Source organism: Crinia signifera, chromosome 1 (assembly GCF_055691185.1).
Source record: "Crinia signifera chromosome 1, ASM5569118v1, whole genome shotgun sequence".
In the NCBI taxonomy this organism is placed as follows: domain Eukaryota; kingdom Metazoa; phylum Chordata; class Amphibia; order Anura; family Myobatrachidae; genus Crinia; species Crinia signifera.
Window position 1 is genome coordinate 378,152,297 of NC_139217.1, and position 12,492 is coordinate 378,164,788.

At 42.0% G+C, this 12,492-nt stretch overlaps 1 protein-coding gene across 2 annotated transcripts in view; it reads left to right on the forward strand.

Annotated features, from left to right (window-relative positions):
* RPH3A (rabphilin 3A) overlaps nucleotides 1-12,492 on the forward strand; it is a 231,623-nt gene that overhangs the window by 158,032 nt on the left and 61,099 nt on the right. For both annotated transcript variants that reach the window (XM_083151441.1, XM_083151442.1), the window contains 2 exons: nucleotides 6,575-6,616; nucleotides 11,959-12,129. In XM_083151441.1, the coding sequence (XP_083007567.1) occupies nucleotides 6,575-6,616; nucleotides 11,959-12,129 (213 nt within the window). The remainder of the gene's footprint in view (nucleotides 1-6,574; nucleotides 6,617-11,958; nucleotides 12,130-12,492) is intronic.

Genomic DNA, 12,492 nt, shown 5'->3' on the forward strand with positions numbered 1-12,492 from the left:
AATGGAACTTGCACAGGTCCACTCAAATAATCACCATTTTTCACCTATAGTAATACTAATCACTATATACTTTGCCGGTAGGGCAAAGGTCATGCACCATCCCAACCCGAGGAATTTCCCGATATAAATATATATTTCACTTATCACCTTTAGTCTTTCCCTCCCCTTTCTGTCCTTTCTCTGTTTTCTCCTCTTCTTCTTTTTTATAATTATTGATTCCAGGTACTATCCCCTAAGGCGAATCACACAAACACAACCATGTCTCACTTTATCACACTGTAATGTTATGTATTATCACCCCATGTAGGTGTATGGACACTCATAAAGGATTCCTCTTTAATCCCATTTCTTTTGTGCATTCCCCTCACATCAATAAATATACCGTTTTGGCACTAGGATAAAAGAGTGAGGTCAGCCCAAAAAATTTATTTATTTATTTTTTTTTTTCACTCCTTTTACACCTTGGTTTTTACACGCGTGAGCGTTTTAGTTTTTTTCACATCACGTTTAGTCACTTCATTTGGTTAACAATGATCCAGGACCCACCTAATACCAGATTTGGCATTTTAGTTCCAAAATTAATAACTATAGCCACAGTCGACACAAGAGGTCGACACTGACAAGCCAGGCAATCAGAGTCTTTTATCTACACATGATCATCTAGTTGTCATCTAATCTGGCAATTAACAAACTCACAGCACCCTTCCTCTCTCCAATAGTATCAAGCTCCCACCTCCCCTCCCCCCTAGCTCCAATATTTTTCATCCATGTCTAGAGCGCAATTAGCAATTATTAGACATTAGCAGCAGCAATTATTGACTGTCAATACTGACATACCGCCTGTATAGATCAGCGGCGAAATTTCTCCAAAATTTATCAATTGCATTATACAACACTATAATTAGTAGTGGCTGTATTTGCATTGGCTCTCCGCCCATACCCTCTTCTCCCCTCCTTCTTTTTTGTACAAACACGATCTTGCAAGAAAAAATAAAAAAATAGTATCAATAATCAGGACATAATATTGTCACTGATTAGAGCTCCAATACTCACAAATTAATATAGGCTACAATAAGGATTATATCACTAGGGAATTTATACCTATAATCCTTAAATGTGACATGCAATGTAGACAGGGGCGATATAACCCCGCCCAGGCTCATCAACATAGGTTGAAACCTTATGTCAATCACAGAGGACGCCAATGATTGGCTCCAGGCGTAATATAGAGTAAGGGCTGATGCCCACAAGGAAGATGGCGCTGGACTGACGAAGCCTACCGGCGAAACATGTTTCCGCGTCCTCCGCAGGCTTAACTCCCTCCGTTTGTCCTGAACTCCGGCTGCCAGGCTTAGAGTGACATGCCAGTAGCGTATAACAGACGCTACACCTCTTGATGTGAACTGAACAGCCGGCTACCTCGGACCCCCTCCCGACACGGCTATCCAGCCTGCCGGGTCAGGTACCACGCAACTGATCTCTGATTACAGAGTCAGTAGACATTCTGAGGCAGGAATCGTTTATATGCTTGTGGTTAGATAATAGCCTGGTGGTATATGCACACCATATCCATGTGTACACAGCACCTTTTTCGCTCTGTAGATAATTAGTTTTTTTATGTGAATTTGCCCCAAACAGCTGATGTCAAACAGCGATATTTGATAGGAGACTACAGGTTGTAGCCTGAATACAGCGATGCTAACTGTTTGATGTGACAGCCCAGTGGTGGATATCTGTATATGGCACAGGTGGCTGTATGGTTATAGCACCATTTCTGTGCAAATTGACATATACAGAGTATTTGACTTCTGGTGCTGCTTTATTTCTTAAAGTGGCAATATTGATCCAATCATCTCATGATGTGTATGCGCTGCAAGTAACCAACCTTGTATGTAAATCTACCCTAACAGCTGCAATCAAGTAGCAGTAGTTGGTAGGGGATCACAGGCTGTAGCCTGACACAGTGGAGCTATCTGTGTACCATTTCTGTGCAAATTGACATATACAGAGTATTTGACTTCTGGTGCTGCTTTATTTCTTAAAGTGGCAATATTGATCCAATCATCTCATGATGTGTATGCGCTGCAAGTAACCAACCTTGTATGTAAACCTACCCTAACAGCTGCAATCAAATAGCAGTAGTTGGTAGGGGATCCTGTGATCCCCTGACACAGTGGAGCTATCTGTGTACCATTTCTGTGCAAATTGACATATACAGAGTATTTGACTTCTGGTGCTGCTTTATTTCTTAAAGTGGCAATATTGATCCAATCATCTCGTGATGTGTATGCGCTGTAAGTAACCAACCTTGTATGTTAAATCTACCCTAACAGCTGCAATCAAATAGCAGTAGTTGGTAGGGGATCACAGGATGTAGCCTGACACAGTGGAGCTATCTGTGTAGTGTGATAGCCCAGCAGTGAATAGATGTATATGATACAGGTGGCTATAAGGCTATAGCACTAATCAGTACAACGTATGTATGCAGAGCGTTTTATTACAGGTGCTGTTTGATTTCCAAAAGGTGGTGACATCGATCTAATCATCTTTTTATGTGCACAGAGGAGTTATAAGGCAGCTTCAAATAAGGAATACGTATTATTGTGGTAAAAGACTGTTATGACAAACGATTAAGTTTACTAAAAAATCTATGTGCACACTGGGAATATACCCAAAAAAATTACCCATGTATGTATGTGCACTGTTTGAGAGTATCTAATAATTCCCGGGATCAGCAGGTGACCAGCAACAGGCTCTCTCATTGGGGATTCGATGTATTAATACAGATCCTCAAAAGCAGAAGCCTTGGTACACAAGCAACCCGACTATACTCCAGTAAACTGTGATCTCTTCAACACTCTCTCATCCGGCCAGGTTATATGAATAGTTTCCCTGCACTGCTAGACGCATCAGGGATGACATATATCTGACCCGACAGCAGAAGTGTTCTATTTTTTCCCCACAGCAGTCAACCTGACATCGTATAACGGTGACTACAACACACAGTGTACCTGTATACCCCTAAATACTTCTATATAACAATAGAATATATAGGGGGCCAGACAAGTAATCAGAGGCCAAGTCCCTGGTGAACACCTGGTATGGTACACGTATGGTTGGTCATGACATGATGCCAAGGAGAAACCTACTGCAGGGGAATATTTCCATCTGTGTGTGAGATTCCTTTAATGAATGCGAGCCAAGACTCCCACATGGCTATTTTGATTGTCCGTTGCACAGCGAATAATTAAACTAATGGTTCAAATACTTAGACCTATTAGACCATCAATACATAACCACAAGCGTTGAACACAAGGAGCAACCTGACAATGACCACAATAGGACATATATTCCACTATTAGTTACAATAAAATTGTCAGCACTTGCCCTGAAAAATAATCAGAGGGAGTGAGTAATCACGGTTACACAACGCCTCAATAAATGGGCAGCGTTACAAAAGGAATGCCTATGACCAGTAACGTTAACTGCATGCCTGACCAATTTATGCTCTGACTCATTCATAGCAGAGCAAAAACTGGCATTTGCGGACATTTTAATCTTTTTCTCTTTCAAGTGAGAATTTTTCTTTTCAAAGAAGAGTTAGATAGTCATCCTTCTTTTAGGTAAAGTCTTAATAAAAGTTACGTTTTAATGAATCAATACTACATTACATAATCATATACAAAGAGTGCGCCCAAAAAGCACATTTTGCTTTTTTGTGACCTGCGTCTTTGCAAGTCAATCCCCTTCTATTCAGTTGTATTCTCTGAATGTTTGGGCGCACCACCAATTGATGACTAGGAGATTTTTCGTCAATAGTTTCAAATATTGGTCTTTCAAATTAGTCTAACATAATTACTTGATATGAACCATAGTCTGTGCGGATCCACCCTCCACTTACATTACTGTATATTCTTGTTCTACTTGTTTAAAAATCATACTGTATACCTTGGAACATGAATTAGGCACATATGGCATATGAGCCACTTGTTGGGAGCGGCACTGTATGAGAGCCCTGATATGCCCCTGCTCATATGAGGCTTGTAGATTATTTTTGGGGGGTCATTTTCATTTTTATTATGCAACTGACGGTTGGACAGTAAATGTTGTTCCATCGGGGTGACGGGACCCCTAAATTTGAACCTGTAATTAGATAGAACTTATCTTTTGTGTTTATTGCAAACTCAGTTTAGTTAATCGTACATGTATATGTGTTATTCAGCATATTGAATAACATGGGGACGTTTAGCCGAAGCTGTGCCTGCTGTATGATATCAATGATAACCAATGACACAATGGGCAATTTACAGGGACGTGCAGTCAGGGGAGGCAGGTGAGGCAGTGCCTCCCCTGTCATTAATGATTAATATAATAAAATAATACAAAAAATAAGTATATGCTTTGTATTATTATTATAATAATCATTTTTACTCCATTTTTCTTTATTTTTATTAGTTTAGGAGGCACCAAGTGCGGTGCCTCCCGCTGTCTGTAGTATAGTATTAGAGACAGGGAGAGGGCAGTGGGAGGGGCTGAGCACCCGGCTGCAAAAGCCCATTAAAAAAAGGTGCATATACGGCACCTATAGCGGTGCCTCAGTGAAAAGGATGTGCTTTCTGCCTACATGAAAGCACGCCCCTGTCACTGCGGCAGATGTGATTGGGGACAGTGGCACCTCCTCAGTGACAGGGGCGTGCTTTCATACAGGCAGAAAGCACGTCCCTCACTATCGCCGAGGCTCTTCTATAGGTGCCGCTTGTAACGATAAAGGGTGCAGGGGGTGCACTTGCTATGGGTCCAGGCCACCCTGTCATTTGGGGGGGGGGGGGGCGTGGGCACAGCAAGGATCCCCCTGCACCAAGCGGAGCCGTGCCATAGCAGAGGCAGGGCACTGCCCTGTCTGCGGTGCGGCTGCTGCTCCCTCCCATCCCCATCTCCCCGTCGGCCGGTACTGTCAGCCTGACTGACAGTACCCCTCCCTGTCAGTCCGGCATGGGCACACTGTAATTCGGGTCCCTCAGGATGCTGGGCAGTGGGGACGCTCCGGGGACCATCTCACATGTACACGGTGCTGGTGGTGCAGCAGGGTCATTTTGCGGTCCATTCGGGGTCCATACGGCGTCGGGGCAGTCCCTGCAGCTGATGGGAACTAATAGAACTAATATGCGCATATCTAATGAGTACCGTGCATATCAATGAGCCGCTAATTACATATGCGCATATGTAATTAGCGGCTCATTGATATGCACGGCGCTCAGTAGACATGCGCATAGTGGGAACTATTAGTTCCCATCAGCTGCAGGGACTGCCCCAACGCCTTATGGACCCCGAATGGACCGCGAAATGACCCTGCTGCACCACCAGCACCCACAGCACCGTGTACATGTGGGATGGTCCCCGGAGCGTCCCCACTGCCCAGCATCCTGAGGGACCCCAAGTACTGTGCCCATGCCGGACCAGATGCTTTCCCAGAAGTGCGTGAACCCCGCTGCCCGGATCCCCCACGCAGGTAAGTATCAGGGGAGGGTGGGCACAGGGGAGGGGGGGTATATTACTGGTTAATTACCGTTTTGTAGCTTTCACAAGGGGTTCAGTGTGAAAGGTACAAAACCGGTAATTAACCAGTAATATACCGTTTACTACATGCAGTGGGAAAGGGGTTAAACCTGCTTTGACCCGTTTAAAGAACCGTTTAAAAAAACGGGTCAAAGCAGGTTTGGCAGTGGGAAAGCAGCATAACAGACGTGTGATTTTGTGTACAGTGACAGAGGTTTGTGTAAAGTGATAGAGGTGTGTGTATGTGTAAAGGTGATAGGTGTGCCTGTATCTGTGTGTTTCTGTAAAATAAGTGTGCTTTTATTGAAAGTTTCTAACTAAATTAAAGTATATGGGCCAAATGTACTAGCCGGAGTTCAGTGGCTGTTTGAGATGCCGGCTGAACTCAGAGGTTGTTTTCAAGAGGCAGACATTTACAAGGAAAAACCATGATTGCCTTTTAAAAAAAACCTCAGACTTCAGCCGGCATCCCACACAGCCCACACAGCCACTGAACTCTGGCTAGTACATTTGGCCACAAGTGTTCTTTTAAGGAAAAGAGGTATGTGGGCAGACAAATGGGCAGACCCTGTGGTGCCTTGGTGGAGTGAGCAACGGCGGGGTCTGTGGCAAGCACTGCGTCCGGGTTGCTTCTGCGCTGTCAAGCAGGAGCTGCTCTGCCGGTCTCTGCAGACAGGCAGCTCCTGCACCTGCCTGTCAGCGCAGAAGCAACCCGGACCCAACGCTCCCCACAGACCCCGTTGTCGCTCGCTCCACCAAGCCAGTGCCTCACCAACCACTAACCTCACCGCACGTCACTGGCAATTTATCATGAAAGATTGAAGAAAACGTGCTTGGTAATTTTTTTAACAGCACATCTTCCGACAACAATGGACTGTACAGTAGTTTCATTGTAAAACAGAAACTTTAACAATACTTAAATAAGAACTGGAAATCAGACAATACCTGCATAATAGATAAGTAGGTTCTTAGACGTATATTATTATTATTTTTAATTATTTGTATTTTTGTGTTCAAGGTCAAGCAGAAGTTACGGTTCCGCCTGATCAAGATTCATATGGTAAGAGAAAACGGAGTACAATACTTTATAGAAATATGAGCATTATTGTGTTTCAGCTGTTACATGACAGATAAATAATTCAGGAAGAATTGTCTCTATAACTCTCGATTATGATTGTTGCTATGGTAACTGGGTTTAGATACAATTTGCCTGTGGACTAGCAAGTGATTAGCCTCCATTTTAAATGGAAATAATTCAACTTACTTATCTATAGACTGGGGTCTTTTATAGCTGCCTAGTATATTTTAACAAATTTTTTTTTATAATGCTCATACAGTGCTTCTCATATGTCATAACCCCCTCCCCCCAGCATGTGGTGTTCATGTGCAGAATTTATGCATGGAGAGACAATTGAAGAAATGAGTTTATGAATTTTCAATGCCAATCAGGAACCCTATTCAAGCTCAGTAATCAGCACTTACATAGCGAGAATAAATACTGTAGGATCTGTCATTTTCATTTGTTAGAAATGCTTGGGTTGGACATCTGTTTACAACTAGTTTAGTGATTGTGAGACAGATATAGGCCCTTATTCAGATCTGATCGCAGTACAAATTTGTTCTCAAAATGGGCAAAACCATGTGCACTGCAGGTGGGGCAGATATCTAACATGTGCAGCGAGAGTTATATTTGGGTGGGGTGTGTTGAAACTGAAATCTAAATTGCAGTGTAAAAATAATGCAGCCAGTATTTACCCTGCACAGAAACAAAATAACTCACACAAATCTAAATCTCTCTGCACATGTTACATCTGCACCACCTGCAGCGCACATGGTTTTGCCCATTTTCAGAACAAATTTGTGCTGCAATCAGATCTGAATAAAGGCCACAATGTACTGTATTGTCAACTGCAATTTTTATTTATTTTTAATTCATCTGCACTGCAATATATTTTATGACAATACTAAATAATGACTTCCATTAATAAAATTAAATGGAAATGATATAGGCTTCAATTAGAGCCTTTTATTTAATCCAGGGCCCCGAGGGTTACTACAGTACATACAGTCAGTCCCCCAGGTTATACCACTTGCACCACAGCTATCAGAAAAATGGCATTGCTATGGGCATAACATCTGCATGGATGGAAGGGGCCAGGACAATCTCCACCTGGCAAAATCTCCATCTATAAAGAAAGCTGCATCTACTTATCACATTTTCATATTATACTCTAACACTGCTGCTTTACATGTCTTATCAAATCACCATACTATACACAAAGATGGCCATGACCGCTAGGAAATTTCTTCAGTGACCCCCATGATGCATGATTTGATTTCTCATACTAATCGCATCATGAATGTAATTTAGTGGAGACAAAGCCATCGCTGGCTATAAATACAGGTTGAGTATCCCTTATCCAAAATGCTCGGGACCAGGAGAATTTTGGATAACGGATTATTCCGTATTTCGGAATATTTTTATATTTCAATGATGTATTTTGAAGTATCTTGCATTTATGCTGTATAAACACATAATATACACACAAATATATTTTATTACCACATAAAATACACACAAATATATTTTATTTGTTAAAAAAACAAGGTTTCAAAACGTGAAACAAAATGTGTGTACTATCTCAGCACTGAATTTGAATGCCAAGCAATCATTGTCTTGCACATATATAGTGCCAGTTACATATCATGTCCCCAGTGATGCTGTTACAAATGTCCCCAGTGAGTTTTTAGCAAAATTTTTTTTTTTTTTCACTTTCTGGAATGTCTGGTTTTCGGAATAATTTGGATAACGGATATTCGGATACGGGATACTCGACCTGTATTACATTTTACAAATATAAAGCCAATTCTTCTAAATGGTTTTCCAGAATTGGGCAATTTTGCTTGTTATATACTGTATGCATTGTATCAGAATATTCTTGTCTATGCTTAACCCTTTGAGTGCCAACGTTACTGTGAGAGATTCTCAAAAGGCCAGCGCCGCTCACAGTGACTGTTCTTTTTTTTGGGTGCAATATTTAACTCAACTTCAATTCATTGGGGGGTATTCAATGCTGCAGCGAGCGGCCGGCGAGGGGGTTAAACAGCGAGGATTGCAGAAAACCAGCGATCCTCGCTGTTTAACCCCTGCGCCGGCCGCTCGCTCTATTCAACCTTCTGGGGAAATCCTCGCCGTCACAGGACGGCGAGAATTCCCCAAAACAGCGAGACCCGCGGCTACTGCAGAAAACTCGCAGTTTTTAGCCGGGAGTCTCGCTGCTTCTGGAGCCGCATCCGCCAATTCTCCCTCGCCCCAAAAACGGAGCGAGGGGGAATTGGCGTATGCGGAGGGTGTGTTGAATGCTGTCAGGGTGAGTGGTGACAGCGAGCAGGAAGCCCTGCTCGCTGTCACCACTCGCAAACAGCATTGAATACCTGCCATTGACTTGGCTGCATTTGTATTTATACTAAAAGAACAGTCACTAGGATCGATGCTGCCATTATTAGTGGATATTCGAGGATCGCGTACAGCAACGTTGGCACTCAAAGGGTTAATACCTTAAAGAAGTGGACGTCTGCCGATGGATTCTTCCAATTAAGAATACAACTCCAGTTGTTTTTGAAACATGGAGTTAAGTTTATATATTGTTTGTATAGCCACAAATTACTGTGAAATGCTATATTGAGGATTACATACACAATGTTCCACCGCTGGAGGCTACTTGTAGATAAACCTCCATGTAGATGATTGATAACAACTGCTTGGGTAACCTTATCTGTAATGTTTTCATATCTTATTAGATGTCTTTGATGTCTTCTATTCTTTGTATGACCTTTGTGTTGCCGACGTTTCTAGAAAAGGAGCTTAATTATATTTTCCTGATCATATACAATCTAGCTTCTGTACATAACTTTTGTTCTGTTTCTTATTTTACCCTTTGAAACATCAACTTAAATATCAACAAACATATATTTAAATGACCTGGTTAAATATATGAATGCAGAATAGTTAATTGGCAAAAAGATTTTTTGTATGTGAAAATCTAAACTGAAATGCTTTTCTGTTTGTTTTGTTTTATTTATTTAATATATTGAGCAATCAAAGTAAAATGATTACTAGCAAAACTATTAAGGTCCCCATACACGGTCGTTTAACGGATTAGTTTTGCACTTACATAGTACACATCGCATCGCATTGCATGCCTTGTGCAGCACATACTTTTTGTACTGTACGATGAGATGCACGGGAGCGCGCATCTCAAAGTACAAAACGGACCGCCGGCGAATGGACCGTGTATGGGGACCTTTAGTTGTATTATTATTATTATTATTATTAATAAATATAATATTAATAATATTACCATTATTACATATTTTTATAGACTGTAGTGTTTTTGTTAATTTCTAAATATTTCTCAGACCTTACAGTATATTCTTCTATTTTTATCTATTCCTTCATAATTCCCAACTATTGCAGCCAATTACTTAATTTTCTTTGGTTATTTATTTATTTACTTTTGGTTATTTAGATTGTAAGTGACCCTTTAATGTTTTTTCAGATGCGGTTGAATTATGCTTTTAATACAATACATATTGTAGTATGCTTTGATATTACTGTGGGCCATCCGTTCAATTTTTTTGTTGATTCATTTGGATCATTTACTTAAACAAATATTTATAATAAGCTATTTTGTAAAAAAAAAATGCATTATTAAAGTTTATTTTTTTAGTCCTCATTATCAGCCCAAATGATCACATTGGGGCTAGATTGGTACACTAGTTAGAGAAAATGCAGTTGCCTGTGATAAAAAGTTGCTGCCCAGAAAGACAGAATAACCGCCCTTTGTAAAATTGTGATCCATTTGCAGATCCAGTCACAAAAACTGAACCAGGAAACTGTTTTTTCTATCTGCGCCAGTCTAGGACTTCCACTAATCTGCCAGAATGGAAGTGGTTATCGCTCACATCAGAGACCCACCTTTTTACGAACACACCCAGAAAATGCCACTCCTTAACGCCAGCTTCCTGTCTGTCATACTGCGACTTGGGGTGGCCAATCCCGGGATCGGGGGATCCCGGGATTTGGCCTTAAAAAGTCTGGGATTTTAAAAAAAAAAGTCTGGGATGTTCCTTACCCCTGCGTGCAGCGTGATGGTCACGCTGCGCAGGCCACGCACGCCGCCCACACTGCTGTCAGTGTCACCTCACCCCTTTTCCTGGCCGCCCACCCCCACCTCTTCTCCTGCGCCTGCCTGCCCGCCCCTTCACCGACGCTGGCCATCCCGCACCTTCACCTGTGCCTTCCAGTTGCTCCCTGCTTGTTATCCGGCTGCAGTGCTGATGAGGAGGTGCACGTGCACCCACTCCACTCCCGGTCGCCCGTCTCCCAATGTAAGTAAATGTGCGGGTCGGCCGGTGTGGGGGTGGGTATTAGTTACACGCCTGCGAACTAGGCATGTCAATCCCGGGATCCCGGGAATCCCGGGATTGAGCATTTTTCAATCCTGGATCCCGGGATTGAAAAAATGCCCCAGGATTGGCATCCCTAACTGCGACTACTCTGTAACTTCCATGCATACGTATATTTATTCACAAATTGCGGCTGCATATGCGCAATGAGAATGCTGCACATGGATTGCGGATTCTCAAATTAGTGAACCATGATGAATTAGGCTCATTGACAGTTTACCAAAGACTGAACTTTTAAATATTTTTTTTTTTTAATGAGTAACATTTGAAACATCTCCAAGGAAAGCATTTAGGTAGATCTGACAAAGTGACAAAAGTATCTATTTTTAATGGGCGGTCTCATCTTCCTAAAATTACTATGAATCTTTTTCTAAAATCATTTTGTTTTTAAAAACATCAACTTTTGGCTCACATCAGTAATGTCTGTGTTTACTTGCAGAATCAATGAGTATTCATTTTCTAGACGGCTCATTTTCAGTGTGCTCTCTAGCTGTGTTTTTCAGAGCCATTCAATCATATTAAAGTTAGTGTACGACAGGAACACAGCACAGGCAGTTCTGTTAGGGAACAAAAGGATGTTTTTTATATGCTAAGCAAACCAAAAACTCTCCTTCCCCTTTGTTTCAAAATATGGATTACTGCTGCCACTGAGATCTAAAATAACCTTTAGCGCAGGAGCCAATGGTTGGTACAGGCTATGGCTTGATAATTGCAACGAGAGTGAAGACTATCATATCAGTCTCCTGTGTAAAAGCCAGCAAGCTGTGAGGATATCATGCTTCACACTTTTCCTCCTGGGGAAGAGACATCTGTTCCGATGCTGTTACAGTTAAATGTAACTAAGAAATTGTTACTGGCTAATTTTTGATTGTGCAGGAATTGATTGGTACATTGAGTGCATTAGTGACCTTCTAACACGTTTTCTGCCTTCAGGAAATGAATCAACTTCTGTTTCATCTGGAAGAGGGAATTGCCCCCCTCCTAATCGTAAGCAACCTGAGTCCCGAATGGCACCGAGTGGAGGCGATTATGCTGGAGCTGACCAAGAAGGAAGAGACTACAGTTATAGCACTGCAGACAACGAGGCCAACAGAAGTCCTGGAGGTTTGCCATTTTTTCCCTTTTGCCAATAACTATATTAATTAGAAGAGGAGGGGGGGGGATCCTTTGTCTTCATAGACTAAATATGGTTTATATGTTTTATTACTTTAACAGACAGTGGTAACACTATCACAATTACAAGGTGTTGGGTGGCTATGGGCTGCTCTCCCTGGAGTCTGGAAGATCAGGGGTGGGCCTTGCTATGTGTGCATCATGTGCGCTTGTTTATGTGTGCTTGTTTATGGGCAGTATTCAATGAAAAAGTTCTCCGTGCATGGAGAGCGTTTTATTTAGCTCTCCATGCACTCTCCGTGTTCCGGAGGGCTCGCTGCCACTCCTGCTCCCTCTATTCAATGTGGTTAAGAC